Here is a 15,488-nt window from a genome sequence, read left to right on the forward strand (position 1 = left end):
TAGAAAATTCGGCTTTGAGCGTTCCTGATAAAGGTAAATCCAGAAAAGCCCTTCAGACTAATGAAATTTATAAAGAGTTGTTTCCATGTTTTATAAAATGTGATTATCAAACTAAAATGAATGAAGGCAATTAAGGTCCTTTATCAAGAATGTTTCCAACACCTGATGCAGGGTATCATTCCAGTTAATGTTATGCTCAATCACCTTAACTCACATGTGTGTACCGGTAAGCTGTCCTGGCTGTAGTTCTTTATTCTGTCTGACATGGATATATATGTGGTACCTATGCACTATGCCACCTTTCTCATATTACAGAGGATATGTATGCTGTATCAATGCATTATAGTTACACAGCCTTTGCTTCCAATTTTTGGTGTATGAGCGTTCATGATAAAGGTAAATCCACAAAGCACTTTGGACACAACAAATTTATAAAGGGTTACTTATATTTTCAACACTGTCACACAAAATAGGATGTATATGTTGTACCCCTGCATTATGTCACGTAATTTCATGGTACAAGATAAACATATGGTATTGATGGATCATGGCATCAAACATAACACATTAAAAACTTCTATGATTTGTAATAATTCCTTTTTTATTAGATAAATAATGATCACATGTAAGGGACTAAAGTACATAGTTGCAGGTGACATCTAACATGTGATTGCACTTTCTCACAGAAAAATAGCCATTTTAAAAACACTGACTGCATCCGAACATATTTATTGTGTTTAGTATTATGTGTCCTAGGTAAACAAGATAGAGTCTAAATGTTGCACTTGTTCAAAATTTCAGTCCCTTTCAATGCATTGTATGATATTTGAAATAAATTCTTCATAGTTTCATTCTTAGAGAACTGTATTTGGCGATTAAAATGAATACTTCATGTCTAGAAATGTCATGTACACTGTATTATGTCATGTAAGGACAATTTTTTTCTGTTATAGAAATAATCAGTCCAAATTGCAACATTTAGAATCATCTTGTTCTCATGGAAAGAAGTGCATTTGATCAACTGTATTGATAATGGTCCCTTCAAGAACTTCATCTTGCAAGTCATTAACGTAAAAAAGACAAAAATAAATCAACTTTCTTTTTTAAGTAACATTTCATATAAAATTAAAACTAGAGCATTCAATAACACATATACCACTCTTTATGGTTTTATTAAAATGATCATGAGCACTTTCTTTGTTTACAAATAAAAGAACTGATATTTTTTCGATCCTTTTAATCTTCTTTGGTTTAGGGAAAATGAATTTATATTGCCAAGATATTATGACAAACTATTGCATTAATTGGCTTTTTTTTCTATTGCAAAATTGATTATTTCACATTAAAAGGGAGGAACTAATACAACTGAGGGGAGCCATCAACAGATAACCTATTGCAACCTACAACAATTGAATGCTAAGAACTTTTTGCCAAGTGAATACTTTTCAGGCTGCCATGAATTTATTTTTGAATATATAATTTCTAAAATATATGAAATGCGTTTTTGTCATAAATTGACAACACAACCAGAATTAAAGGGGCAGGTAGAAAAGTTACTCTTTGTCACATTTAGAAGTAACAGATGGAAACAAATACTCAGCTGAAAGAGATCTGCACGTGATATCAGAAATCTGGATGTATGCTAATCCTGAGAGTATGCATAGCTGACGGATAAAATAATGTGCTTTATAATTATTCCCTGATCAAACAAAAACGTGAAAAGTTAACATAGCACATTGCATAGACAGATTTTAGATTTTTAACCCAGGTAACTACAGCTGTATAAACAGAATGCTGAAAAGGGGGGCAATTATTTCATTATTCTTCAAATGCAAATCTCTTTCAAATGAACTGCAACATACATTTTCCTTGCTGCCAAAACAAATCTACTTGCTACCTTTTCTCTTTGATTTTTCCATTAAAAACAAAGAAAAAATCAGAGGAAATGTGTTATTTAAACTTGAAAGAGTAATAAACGAAAAAACAATGAGATTTTTTCCTAAGATTAAAATTAATGCATAATTTTTACTATCATTTAAAAAATAAATGAAAATATTGATCGAAAACTCTTCTGCAACAATCATATTTTATGTAACACAATAAGACTGATTTTGGCAATAAGCAAAACTGTTGCAAACCAACTGGCAAAAGTGACTCTACAACTGACTGCCAATGAGAAGACATAAAGCATAAATAAATCTTCACAAAAAATAGTTTATATATTTGTTTATGACTACAAATCATGTTTCTACTTATAAAAAGTCAATATATACAGAGAAATGTTTTAAAACTAATCTACTTTTTGTTATATGAACTTGGCTTCGGCACAAAAAACAGACGCCATGGTTACGTTAAATTTCATTTTCAAATTTCTGTACAGATGATGCGTTCACATCTTAAATAATTTACATATATAATACACTGGTATATGATAAATCTGGTTATATATAAACACTGGCAAAAAATGTAAATTAATGCTTATAGTCAACAGTACAACATAAACAAAAAATTGGCAAACTCATCTCCTTTCATTATCTTCTTAAAACCACAGTAAACAGTTAAAAAATGTCTTTCACATTATAAATAATAATTAACGCCTTGCGCGAGACAAAATAATTCATACAAGATCTTTTAAAAAGATGTCAACAAGGTGAAATGAACTGATTTGTAATGGTGATTTCATAAAAATAATTCAATGTTCTGGGTTTAAAAACAACAAAATAACAATTTTTCTTAAAAAAATTAAAAATATTTCGAATTGTCATGGTAAACATTGATTACAAATGAATTGCCAAAGATAAATTCTTTTCATATAATTGCACAAATGATTTAAAATTAATCAGTTAAGTTTGCAAAAAAGTACATGTTGTCTCTTAACAATTTATAAAAAATATTTGGTGTAGACAGTCATATACCTTTTGTATTGACCTTTCTAAGAGATATTCTTCATCACTTTTTTTTTCAAAGTCTGCTTCTTAGTTTAGTATCATCACTGAATGTAATGCAGATTCTGTTACTTATTTAGTAAAGACTTCTAACACTGTGATTATAAATTGCGAAAAATAGATTGCATGTAAAATAAATTGTTTTTTTATGATATGACTGTCTACATTAAAAAAAAATAATTCAAGAAATTCTACAAAGAACTATGAAAATAAATACAAATTTGTTGATCACATTAAGTAAGGCATCTATATTGCACTTTAAATTTTTTACAGTAGTATTTATGTGCAGATCAGAAAGAGGCTGTTTCTTAAATGGATCCTTCCATAAATTAGAAAATTCGTAGAAATTAAATTCCTCTTTTAAAATAATCTGCTTCAGCAAAGATTCATGGTTTGCTCGTAAAAAAAATCCAAGTTTTATATCGTAAACCAAAATTTATGATCTATGCACTTTCATTTTAAAATTTACTATTCAATGATTATTTAGTTTTGAATTAAAAAAATTCTGAATGTTTTTAAAATATTTAATAGCAGCAAAATTTAATAAAAATTGAGACATTAAACTAGAGCTTAAACCATTCAATAGATATAGACCATAAATAGCTTGACCAATACTTGTGAATTGTGAAGAGCAAGAAGATTGAAATAGTTCAAATTATTGCAATTTTAAGTTCATGATTTTTGCACTGAGATATGATTCTAACAAAATGCTCCTTATTTTGCAACAGCATTTCACAATTATAATGTATTGCAGTCCATGATAACAACCACAATTAGGATTTTCCCAAATGACAACATGACAACATCGTCATCATCATTATAAGCACAATGTGTCTTGATTTTCACATGATATTGATAATGCTGCCTTTTTAAAGTATAATGTCTTGGTCAAGACCAGCATATTTACTGATAATAAACATATCACATCTGTATAAAGTCACATGATCATTGTAAATAGCTCAAAGGTCACTATCCTTCATTTTGCACGAAGAGTTTGTTCACATGAATAAATGTTCTGTACTGTTTTCTTTGGGCAAGTCAAATTGAGATACAATGATAAAATAAATAAATGAATGAGTTTCGATGAAATTGATCATTGTTCTTGCAGATCTGTCTACCATATTGTTTTTTTTTTTTGCATGACAATGTTGATCACATGATACAGATTACATAGCAGTAAACTGAATGCTAAAACTTGTTGATATCAACCTCAACGGCTATCACTGTCCACAAATTTTGCACCTTATTACCCTCCTGTTTCAACAACCACTTCTACGATTATGAATTTACACTGGCAGATTTAAACATGAATCAACATTCACAGTCCACCATTTGCAGTAGTAATGAAAAACAATAGCACTGTTTACAGGAAACAAACCGTCTCCAATTTACTGGCCCTATGCTGTGTGTGTCATTTGTCACTCAACTGATCATTCAAACAAGGCCAGTAAATCGTCATTGTTACTCGACGTAGTATTAGAAGAGTTTTGATTGTTCCCTGTGTTTCCCGATGTGACTGAACCTGAGTTATTATTAGAATTTTCCGAAGGCCCTAAATATGATAACAACTCCATAGGATCTGTTAAGTTCAAATCAAGCTGAAAGAGATAAAAACATTATTAAATCTAAATTCCGTGTGGTGAACCAACGCCTGTGAAATCGTTTTGGTAGAGTCCCTGAAGTGGATACCTTGGTATGCCGGGTTGTCAAATCATGCAAATGAATGCAATCCTTAAATAATAATTAAAATTGACAACAACACTTCAAAAGATCTGCAATTTTATTATCTATGTCTACATGTTTCGCCTGCAAGGCAGGCTTCATCAGGACAATTTTTATACAGAATTTAATCCCTGAAGTACTCAAAGTGGTGCATGAAATTTGACGTCGTCATGGTGAGAGAAACAATGAAAAGTGAAAGTAGCAATACAGAGTTATAAATAGATAAGATAAATATAGAAAATTAAAGTTTGTTTACAATGTAACTTGAGTTTGTTTTACTATTATATGATACATGAAATTGTTCTAATGGCTTGGTATCTAATTGGACGAACTTCCCATGGTTCCTACCACTTCGCAAGGCTTCTCTTCCAACCTGGCCATTGTTGGAGGTTACTACTTCCTGGCGCGTCGGCAACACATAGGAAGATTATGGTCGCCGCTATGTAAAATAAAATTGTCAAAAAATGTTCCCTTGTTAATTATTTGGTGACTCTCTATAATTTTTGGATCGTCTGCAGTAGTTGTTCTGTTTAATAGCATGGTTGTGAGTTCCTAGTTCATTTAAGATCGGCGCCCGTGGTACGTTTTTTCTGCTAACAGTTATATATATATGTTAAGGTGGTATCGGATTTCTTGGTCATCTTGGTTCAGTTGTTATTTCGTCGCAAGTATGGAATATTCCTTGGTCCATGTATATGCTGGTGGCCTGTAGATTGGCGCGTGTAGCAAGGCGGTTCCTTTCGGATGCAGGGGTTCACGATTAAATAATAAATTAAATTCCGTGTGGTGAACCAACGCCTGTGAAATCGTTTTGGTAGAGTCCCTGAAGTGGATACCTTGGTATGCCGGGTTGTCAAATCATGCAAATGAATGCAATCCTTAAATAATAATTAAAATTGACAACAACACTTCAAAAGATCTGCAATTTTATTATCTATGTCTACATGTTTCGCCTGCAAGGCAGGCTTCATCAGGACAATTTTTATACAGAATTTAATCCCTGAAGTACTCAAAGTGGTGCATGAAATTTGACGTCGTCACAATGAAAAGTGAAAGTAGCAATACAGAGTTATAAATAGATAAGATAAATATAGAAAATTAAAGTTTGTTTACAATGTAACTTGAGTTTGTTTTACTATTATATGATTCATGTATCATATAATAGTAAAACAAACTCAAGTTACATTGTAAACAAACTTTAATTTTCTATATTTATCTTATCTATTTATAACTCTGTATTGCTACTTTCACTTTTCATTGTTTCTCTCACCATGACGACGTCAAATTTCATGCACCACTTTGAGTACTTCAGGGATTAAATTCTGTATAAAAATTGTCCTGATGAAGCCTGCCTTGCAGGCGAAACATGTAGACATAGATAATAAAATTGCAGATCTTTTGAAGTGTTGTTGTCAATTTTAATTATTATTTAAGGATTGCATTCATTTGCATGATTTGACAACCCGGCATACCAAGGTATCCACTTCAGGGACTCTACCAAAACGATTTCACAGGCGTTGGTTCACCACACGGAATTTAATTTATTATTTAATCGTGAACCCCTGCATCCGAAAGGAACCGCCTTGCTACACGCGCCAATCTACAGGCCACCAGCATATACATGGACCAAGGAATATTCCATACTTGCGACGAAATAACAACTGAACCAAGATGACCAAGAAATCCGATACCACCTTAACATATATATATAACTGTTAGCAGAAAAAACGTACCACGGGCGCCGATCTTAAATGAACTAGGAACTCACAACCATGCTATTAAACAGAACAACTACTGCAGACGATCCAAAAATTATAGAGAGTCACCAAATAATTAACAAGGGAACATTTTTTGACAATTTTATTTTACATAGCGGCGACCATAATCTTCCTATGTGTTGCCGACGCGCCAGGAAGTAGTAACCTCCAACAATGGCCAGGTTGGAAGAGAAGCCTTGCGAAGTGGTAGGAACCATGGGAAGTTCGTCCAATTAGATACCAAGCCATTAGAACAATTTCATGTATCATATAATAGTAAAACAAACTCAAGTTACATTGTAAACAAACTTTAATTTTCTATATTTATCTTATCTATTTATAACTCTGTATTGCTACTTTCACTTTTCATTGTTTCTCTCACCATGACGACGTCAAATTTCATGCACCACTTTGAGTACTTCAGGGATTAAATTCTGTATAAAAATTGTCCTGATGAAGCCTGCCTTGCAGGCGAAACATGTAGACATAGATAATAAAATTGCAGATCTTTTGAAGTGTTGTTGTCAATTTTAATTATTATTAAATCTATTTTTAGAATCATGAGTAAATCATATTTTGTCTTTAACTGTAACTTTTGTTTATGTTAGCAGTAAAACACAGATCACTTACATGTGAAGATGTATTGATATAACATAAAACATGGACAGATACTATGTAATCAAATATTAACATATTACTCCATAATACTGGAAAGAAAATCGGAATGTGAAAAATTACTTTTACTGAATTAATCTACCATTACAAAATAATCTGTAGGATGAAACTGACTTCTGTTCTTATCAATTTCAATCAATAAAGATCAAATAAGATAATTAATTCATTCAATGCAAATGTTATGTAATATGTCTATCCTAATAATGTTAAATGTCAGACATTAGTTTAATCTTGTAAAGTATTGTCTTTCATAAACGAAACCCAGTCAATTCTTTTTCTTATTGTAAATTGTCTGTTCAAAAAAAGCAAACTAGCAATAAAAGAGCTGATAACAGACACTCTACATACTAAAATATTTAAGGAGCAATACACTGAATTATTATTGATCTGATGAAATGGAGTTGCAACTTTACTTTACTGTAAATGCATAAAACTATTAAATCCCATATCAAGTTTATGGTGTGCAAAGTGCAATAAATCTGCAACCAAATACATGTAAACTGTTTCTTGTTTATATTTGAAATCAATGATATGAGCTATCTTGGTCTTACTTTTATGTGTAAGCTCTATATGCAATAATGAACTTTAAAAAAAACATAAATGTGATGTTTCTTTTTATAGTTATCCTTATTTTAAATAGTTTTGTGTGAATATTGTTTCTTGAAAAAAAATCGTCTTTCCATAATTATTATTCTATATTACTGAATCCAACATGTTTGTAAAGCGGTGTGTATGTGAGTAAGAATGAGTGAGTGATTGGATAGGTGTGTAGTCTAATTTCATTCATATGTCTTGTCCTGTACATATTGTCTTGTCTTGTGTTAAACATGTTTGTAAACTAAAACAATCTTTGTTAATTGTGAATCTGTATATATCTATGTTGAGGAGAACCACACGTAGCCTCTGGCTGTTGGCAATCCTCTTTAAATAAATAAAGAATATAATTAAAAAATAGAGCATTATCTTTCAACTGCCTTTTTTTTCTATTCATCTATATTTTATCCCATGTTTTTCTGGTTTATTTTTGTTTTTATGATCAATATATTTCTTAAAGAATGACCTGCTCATTAATATATAGCAATCTCCTAAATAAAGGTTAGGAATGAATCATAAATATTTAAATAACAGATACTTACATCTAATGTTGGAGTTTGACCTTCACCATCTATCACACTTGATGGGTCAAAGCTCAAATCTCCTATAGTATTATTATCTGCCCCTGAATTGTTCGACTGAATTCCATTTGGTGTACCATGGTTAAGTTGGCTGCCATTAATTTGGTTCTGTGATTGGCTGGATGGAGTTCCACAATTGTTAATATTGCTTGAATCAGGATGTCGCAACGGCGTCGTGTCACTCACGGTTGGTAAATACTGATTCATATGATTTTGAATGTCTACAGAAGAATGAAGTTCACTTTTAATATTTACATTGTTCATGCTATTCATGGCTTCCACACTTGTGGGAGGTGACATGTGTGAGAGAGGATTGTTATAATCCCCGGGAGTAGCGGGGTGCTGATAGCTCATAGGTGATGGGCCTCCATTTGGCATGACATCATTGCTGTGCATGTTTGAATAAGGTGGACCTACAATATAAGGTAAATATTAATTTCCATGTTGTTGTATTGTGAATTCTAAACAAATTTGAAACTCACTACTTGACTTTGAAATAAAAGAAATATTAAATCTAGATAATTTTGCCCAAAATATACTCAAGTTTAAAAAAAAAGGGTCATTCTATTATCAAAATAACCAACTTTGAGATCTTAAAATTCAAGTGATCCTTTTTTTTCCTAATGAATATCTAATAATGTTATCTAGTAAGATTCCAGTTATTTTTAAAGTCAACCTAATCAATTATAAAGATATTTTGCTACATTAAAGCATTTATGTGAGTAAATAAACCTACCCTGCATATTCTGTGATGAAGGTGGCATGTTCCCAGTAAATGGTGACGGCCCTCGACCCACATCCCATGAATTCATGGTGGGCAACTGCATACTTGATGGAGACATAGCTTTTATCCATCGACCACTACAGGACTCTGTGAATAAAATACACCTTCAGAACTATATTTTGTCTCAATAATTTATAAATAATTTCTACCACAATATCCCACTGGTTATGACATTTATCTACACAAAATAATTATATTTTCAAAATTTAAAATGTGAGACTTGCATCACTATCTATTTCAATTACACTTTATTCATTCTTATGACCTGTTTAAGAAGACTATGTAATGAATTATTTTCTTTCCTATTAAGTTCTTCTAAATTTGTTTCACATGCTTTAATGTAAATTTACAGTTGAGATTAAAAGTATGAAATATTACAATGTTTTTTTTTTAACATCATATATACTTTCTGCAGCCACTCAAACATTTCAAAATATACTGTAAATCAACTTATTTTCGTGGATATTTTATTTCGGATTTAGTCCTTTCTAGGCCTTTTTGCAGTGATTTATTTCCGCAATTTTCAAATTTACTTGATTTAAAAAAAAAAAAAGGGAAGATCCAAGTTTTAATATTTGCAACAATTTAGTTTCACATTATTTTTCTCCTCACATAAGTCGGAAATATAAATCACTCCCGAAAATTAGTTGGTTTACAGTATTTTAATATAAGAATTCTTTTTCAGTATTGATGTAAACAATATCATAACATACCGGCTTCCTCTTCTTTGATAGTTTTATGTTGTACAGGTTTCCATGCTGCCAGAGGATCAATAGTAACTTCCTCAAACTCTGTCGTCTGAAGATTTGTCAGAATACCCCAAATATATTGGTCTATTTCTAAACCTTCTAATAATGCTGTTTTGCTGTAAATAAAAAAAAAGAAACATTTAATTCATCAGTCTGTTTTAATTTAGAATTTAACATGCAGTCATTATTTATAAAATGACACTAAGTTAAATAAAAGAGTGGAAAAATAAGACAGATATCTTAATCAGCAGGCATGTGTACCAAAACTTCTTTTTTTTATACCAAAATGAAATAATCAAAAATTAAAGACTTAATAAAAGTAAAACATGGTTTATATCAGGTTTTCAGTGTCTACCAGAAAACAACAGAGATTATACTTACTTGCAAACTGGACATCTCCATGACCCTCTTTCACAATTCAACTGTAGATATGATTCAAGATCAAAACACTGTAAAAGAAAATTATCAACTGTTAACATAGTTCACCAAAGGTAACAAATTAAAGAAAATTATCAACTGTTAACATAGTTCTCCAAAGGTAACAAATTAAATTATAAAATACAAATTTCAGTGTAGTCCCTTCTTACCGGTATGTGTTAATATTCGTGATTTCATTTAGAGCAAGAAAGTTACCATTCCAGATCATTTGAGCTCACTCTTAACGTTTTGGTATCATAAGCATCACTCAATCTTTTGTTTTCAGTTTTTACTGTTGATTGTCCTTTTTTCTTTTTCTTTTAGTGTTATCTTTCCTTTTTTTACCTCCCTTGTTATATATCTTATACTGTTTCAACCTGTAAATGTTAACCCCCTACAAAACTTATGGTCTAAGCAATATCAAACTAACCTGTATGTGTTTACATTCATGACCTCTTGCCGGCAGTGTTATCCGTCTGAAGGTGATTGGACATTTTAATGAAACTTTAATCGCTGTTTGTTCAACTCCATCTTCACCATTTAATGAATTTGGTGCAACATTGCTAAAATTTCTTTTGACTGAAAAGTAAAACAAAATCAAAGTTACAAAATGACCGCAGATTTTCTTAAAATACATGACTTTTAAATTAAGAACCATTTACAACCCATTTCAACTTAATGCTCTTAATTTGGAAATATTCTGTGGATGACTTCTTTTATATTCTTAAGAACAACCAACATGAAAAAAAAAATTATGCATGGTATAGATTTCAACTGCCATGACCATTTTATTAAAGTATGTTCCATCAATGTATGATTTAAGTTTACATATTGTCATATTGTATGATTTAAGTTTACATATGTGTCATAGTCTATGATTCAAGTTTACATATGTGTCATAGTGTATGATTCAAGTTTACATATGTGTCATATTGTATGATTAAAGTTTACATATGTGTCATATTGTATGATTTAAGTTTACATATGTGTCATATTGTATAAGTTTACATATGTGTCATATTGTATGATTTAAGTTTACATATTGTTTAGTATTTCTATCTCATTTTCCTTATATATACATATATTTCCCAACAGTTACTACTTACTTTTTGTAATACAATGTTCTGCTGGTAACAACCGTTTCCGTAACAACCCTTGTAAAACTGATCGTACACTTGGTCGATGTACTAATTGTAGAACAAACAAATGAGACTGAAAATAGATTTAATAAGCTATTAGATATAGTAAGACTACAGTACAGTCATGGCCAGAATGATTGAGGAATTTATATCAAAATTACATAGATAAATTTGAACTGGAATTAAGTGTTGTACAAGTATGGGGTTTAGTAGTTACACATGGTTAAACCCAACTCTTTCATTAAAAAGTGCATGCACTTAGTCATGATAATGAGACAATTATATTTGTTCCAATGAGGTCTTTAAAAAATGTATTCCTCTAAAGATGCCAATACATATGTGGAAATTGATTTTGGAGAATATACCTTTTTCATAACCTATATGTATTACATTATCTATGTCTTCCTTTTATTTTTTTCTTAGTGTATGTAACAAATGTCTAGTGTTTTATTTTTGTAATTTCTTAGTTTTTGGGATTTGTCATCTTAATCCTTTTTTTCAAATGCGTAATATCACATCGGTTTTAAGAAGCTATCAGTTTCTCTCCGACATTACCACTATTTCTTTTTTTTTAAATTTCAACTCAAAGGTAAATACAGTTCCAAAAATGTTTTTCAAACATGGTACCATTAAAAAAATCATCCAACAATAGCCTGTAACTTATACTTACACAACAACATGCAGTGACTGTAATTTGAATGGTATTTCTGCCTGGTTGACAGACATCTTTGAGGTATAATGGTTTATGAGAGGTTTTATTTTCCCCACGTTCAATGTTGAGAGGATTAGCGTTGACACTGACTGTGACGGATGCTGGCCAGTTAGTATTCATCTGTCTGTCCTCGTGATGAAAACATTTCAGCTGTAACTCTAAATCAGATCTGAAGAAAAACAAAGTTGCTATTAATATCATTTACTATTTCATTAATTTATTTTATATAATTATTGCAAATCCAGAAATCTTTTATGTTTCTGTTATTGTGTAATATGAGGCAGGATTGTGAATTGTATTAATTAGATTTTGATTACATTATTTGTATGTAGCGTTAACTGATATTGCATAAATCACACTCACATTTTTGACCGATGATCAACAATTTCATTCAGAAATGCCCACAACATATCTAAATTTAGTTTTTAATCATCATCCTTTTTAAAGATGTGCACATCTCAGCTACTGTTAAAACTGATGTATTTTATATAGTAATAAGAGATGTGGAGTATATGTCAATGAGACAGCGACCCAACACAAATAACCAGAAGACATTTGGACGTCAACATACCTTCTTATTTTCAGAAATAAAACTTTATAAGCAAGTATAAACAAGATAAAAAAGGATAAACATCAATGATATAACAACATCCAAACCATAAACAACATCTAGGTCAACAAATAGGTCATCGAAACCATAAACAACATCTAGGTCAACAAATAGTTAAGTCCATCAAATTTTAAATGGCATACAATTCAATGATAATAGAGGATAAGCCTCTACATAAATCTTTGATTTGAACATTTGTTATTCTTACTAAGCAAAACAAAAAACGTTTCCTACCACTAGTTCATTGATCTTGTATTATTAAGTTCACTGACATTAAATTAGGTAAACTATGTTGATAGAAAGCATGTTTACAGCAACAAATAGTTACATAGTTACAAAAATTATGATACGGATTTTCATGTATATGAAATATTTTTGAAATACCTTAATCAGGTTTACTGGAAAACAGAGTTCTCATGAAGGATTATTTCTGGGAGTCCAGGGATACCCCATTTTTAGCCAGACCAAGTTTTAAGTTTTGTAGACAAACAACATCAATGAAAGTCTTCTTACAAACAAAATGACAAAAGAGAAAAATTTATTTTTCAACTTTTGCAATAAAATTATGAATTGACTCAGCTGATAACAATTAAGATGCATCTATGGACTCACTAGTGAGATACTATCAAGTACAGTCTGATTTTCATCAGTCCAGGACTCATGCACACATGTTAGTGAGAACCCTGCTGGACAGCTAGTGACTAACCTGAACATTAATGTCTGATAAACAGATTCCCTCAGATGGAAGACATGGTTACTAACTGCCAAGTTATGCTCCAGTCTAAAAGGCGGTAACACCACACCATCTCGTACAGGAAACGTCAATCGTAATTCTTCAGGATCTAAAATACAAACAAAACCACAAGTGAATAAAAAACAAAAATTAGACCAGTTCAGAATTAAATATTAAAATCATACCAGTGAGAAATATATAGGAAACATTTGTTCATCATAAGTAAATCTGCTTATTTGAGTTCAGCTTTCAAGAAGTTAAGAGTTTTACCAGTAATGCAATATAAAGTTTTGAGATTTAAATTCTATAAAGTCTGAATTCTTACTTTCTATGACAATAAAGATAAAAATCAACATTTCTAACTCTTTAACAAATGACCTTGATTTTTAAAAATAGTGACCACGTAAAATAACCAACACAATGATTGTGGATTTAAGCTACAATGACAGGAAATAAATAGGATGTAAAATAGATCAAAATAAATAAAATGTCAAGTATATACATACCTTTTTTAATTGGCATTGGTGGTCCATTTGGCATAGGTCCATTATAACCGTTAGGACCTGGCCCAGGAGTGATGGGTGGGGTCGGATTTCCAGGTAATGGGGAATGAGGATAATTTGATGGTGGTGACTGAAAAAAAGAAGAAAAATATATATTTCAATGACCAATTGGTATACTAGAAAGTTAGATACTGACATAAATTAAGTTTCAAAGCACACCTTTAACTATGAAACCAAATGTTGCAGAATTATTGGTAATAAATTTTTATGTATTAACCTCAGAATTTTATTACATGTATGAATATGATTTAAGGTCAAGTTTATTGCAATTTAATCTTTCTCATTAGATCTTAATTAAAAAAAGATCTTTAAGTCTAAAATCAATGGTTCAAATAAGATACATTTATCATACATAATTTTACTTACAGATATGCCTTGTTGTCCCATGTTATAATTAAAGTTCTGTGGCTGGGGTGGCATTGATCTGCCAACTGGATTATTGTAGTATGCCTGACCATTAGGCATGCTGGGATATGGGCCACCAGGGTTGGGTCGCATTCCTGGTTGTTGGTGGTATGTAGGTGAAGGAAGTGGCTGCTGTGTCGGTGGGTATTTTCCACCAGAATACTGCTGTTGGTTGTTATACTGATCACCATACTAAAATAGATAATAACTAGAGTTAACTCCCCTTGCACTATTGTACAATAAGTGATCACTTCATCTGATTTACAAATTGATTTGTAAAGTTTCTGTTTATAAGCATGAGTAAAAGATAACATACAACATCAACAATTATTGAATAATTAGAGGCACCTTGCATGTATCTATTGGCCTTTTTAATATATAAAGAAATAATATAAAACTTTTTTTTTTTTTTAATATTTTTTTATTTTTTACTTAATATACTGGGAACGTTTAGTTTTTTTATGAAGTTGCTCTAGTTTTTATCTAATCTGAAAACATAATATTCCAAGACTGCTATATTATATACATCTTTCCTTGGATACTGAACTAAATATTGCACCAGCTGGCAGGTAATATAACATCCTAGTTTCTGACCTATCTTTCATGTGATTCAATTATCTGATGTTAACAGAGTTGGAAATTATAGCCCGCCCGAGACGGCCTATTTTACGATCGGGCGGTCAAAAATTAAATTTCAACAGTCCGGTGGACGGTCTATTTTTTGCAGGTGGTTGGGATTACCTTTTTCTATTTTTGGAATGAGTTCTCAGTATTACCCCATTCATAACAGCACGTAAGAATCATGACTGCCAATTAACCTTTTACTACCACGTGTTTCCACGCGATTTCTGCATGGAACATGGTGATACCTGTTGTTTGTAAGATTTGTACTCATTGGCTAGTTGGTATCGAATCGTCCAATCGGGATCGCGTTTTTTAAATAAAAAATAAATATTAGAGGAAATCAAAAGTACAAATTTGTTTTGGTAAACTCATGTCTTTACGACAGTAATTGGGCCTTTCGTCGCCGAAAAAGCGAACTACTGTTGACTCAACAGGAAAAAATAAATTGTACGATCAGTCTAAGAGGAAGCGGACAATT

At 31.2% G+C, this 15,488-nt stretch overlaps 1 protein-coding gene across 8 annotated transcripts in view; it reads right to left on the reverse strand.

Annotated features, from left to right (window-relative positions):
* Positions 1-575: 575 nt before the first annotated feature.
* The window catches only part of LOC127708371 (zinc finger MIZ domain-containing protein 1-like), a 205,192-nt gene continuing 190,279 nt past the window's right edge, over positions 576-15,488 (reverse strand). For all 8 annotated transcript variants that reach the window (XM_052213229.1, XM_052213231.1, XM_052213227.1 and 5 more), the window contains 11 exons: positions 14,348-14,578; positions 13,925-14,051; positions 13,392-13,527; positions 12,034-12,244; positions 11,331-11,436; positions 10,655-10,803; positions 10,189-10,256; positions 9,772-9,923; positions 9,011-9,145; positions 8,236-8,687; positions 576-4,543 (listed from right to left, as the gene is read on the reverse strand). In XM_052213229.1, the coding sequence (XP_052069189.1) occupies positions 4,376-4,543; positions 8,236-8,687; positions 9,011-9,145; positions 9,772-9,923; positions 10,189-10,256; positions 10,655-10,803; positions 11,331-11,436; positions 12,034-12,244; positions 13,392-13,527; positions 13,925-14,051; positions 14,348-14,578 (1,935 nt within the window). In that variant the 3' untranslated portion in view covers positions 576-4,375. The remainder of the gene's footprint in view (positions 4,544-8,235; positions 8,688-9,010; positions 9,146-9,771; positions 9,924-10,188; positions 10,257-10,654; positions 10,804-11,330; positions 11,437-12,033; positions 12,245-13,391; positions 13,528-13,924; positions 14,052-14,347; positions 14,579-15,488) is intronic.

This window comes from Mytilus californianus, unplaced genomic scaffold (assembly GCF_021869535.1).
Source record: "Mytilus californianus isolate M0D057914Y unplaced genomic scaffold, xbMytCali1.0.p SCAF_7, whole genome shotgun sequence".
Taxonomy (NCBI): domain Eukaryota; kingdom Metazoa; phylum Mollusca; class Bivalvia; order Mytilida; family Mytilidae; genus Mytilus; species Mytilus californianus.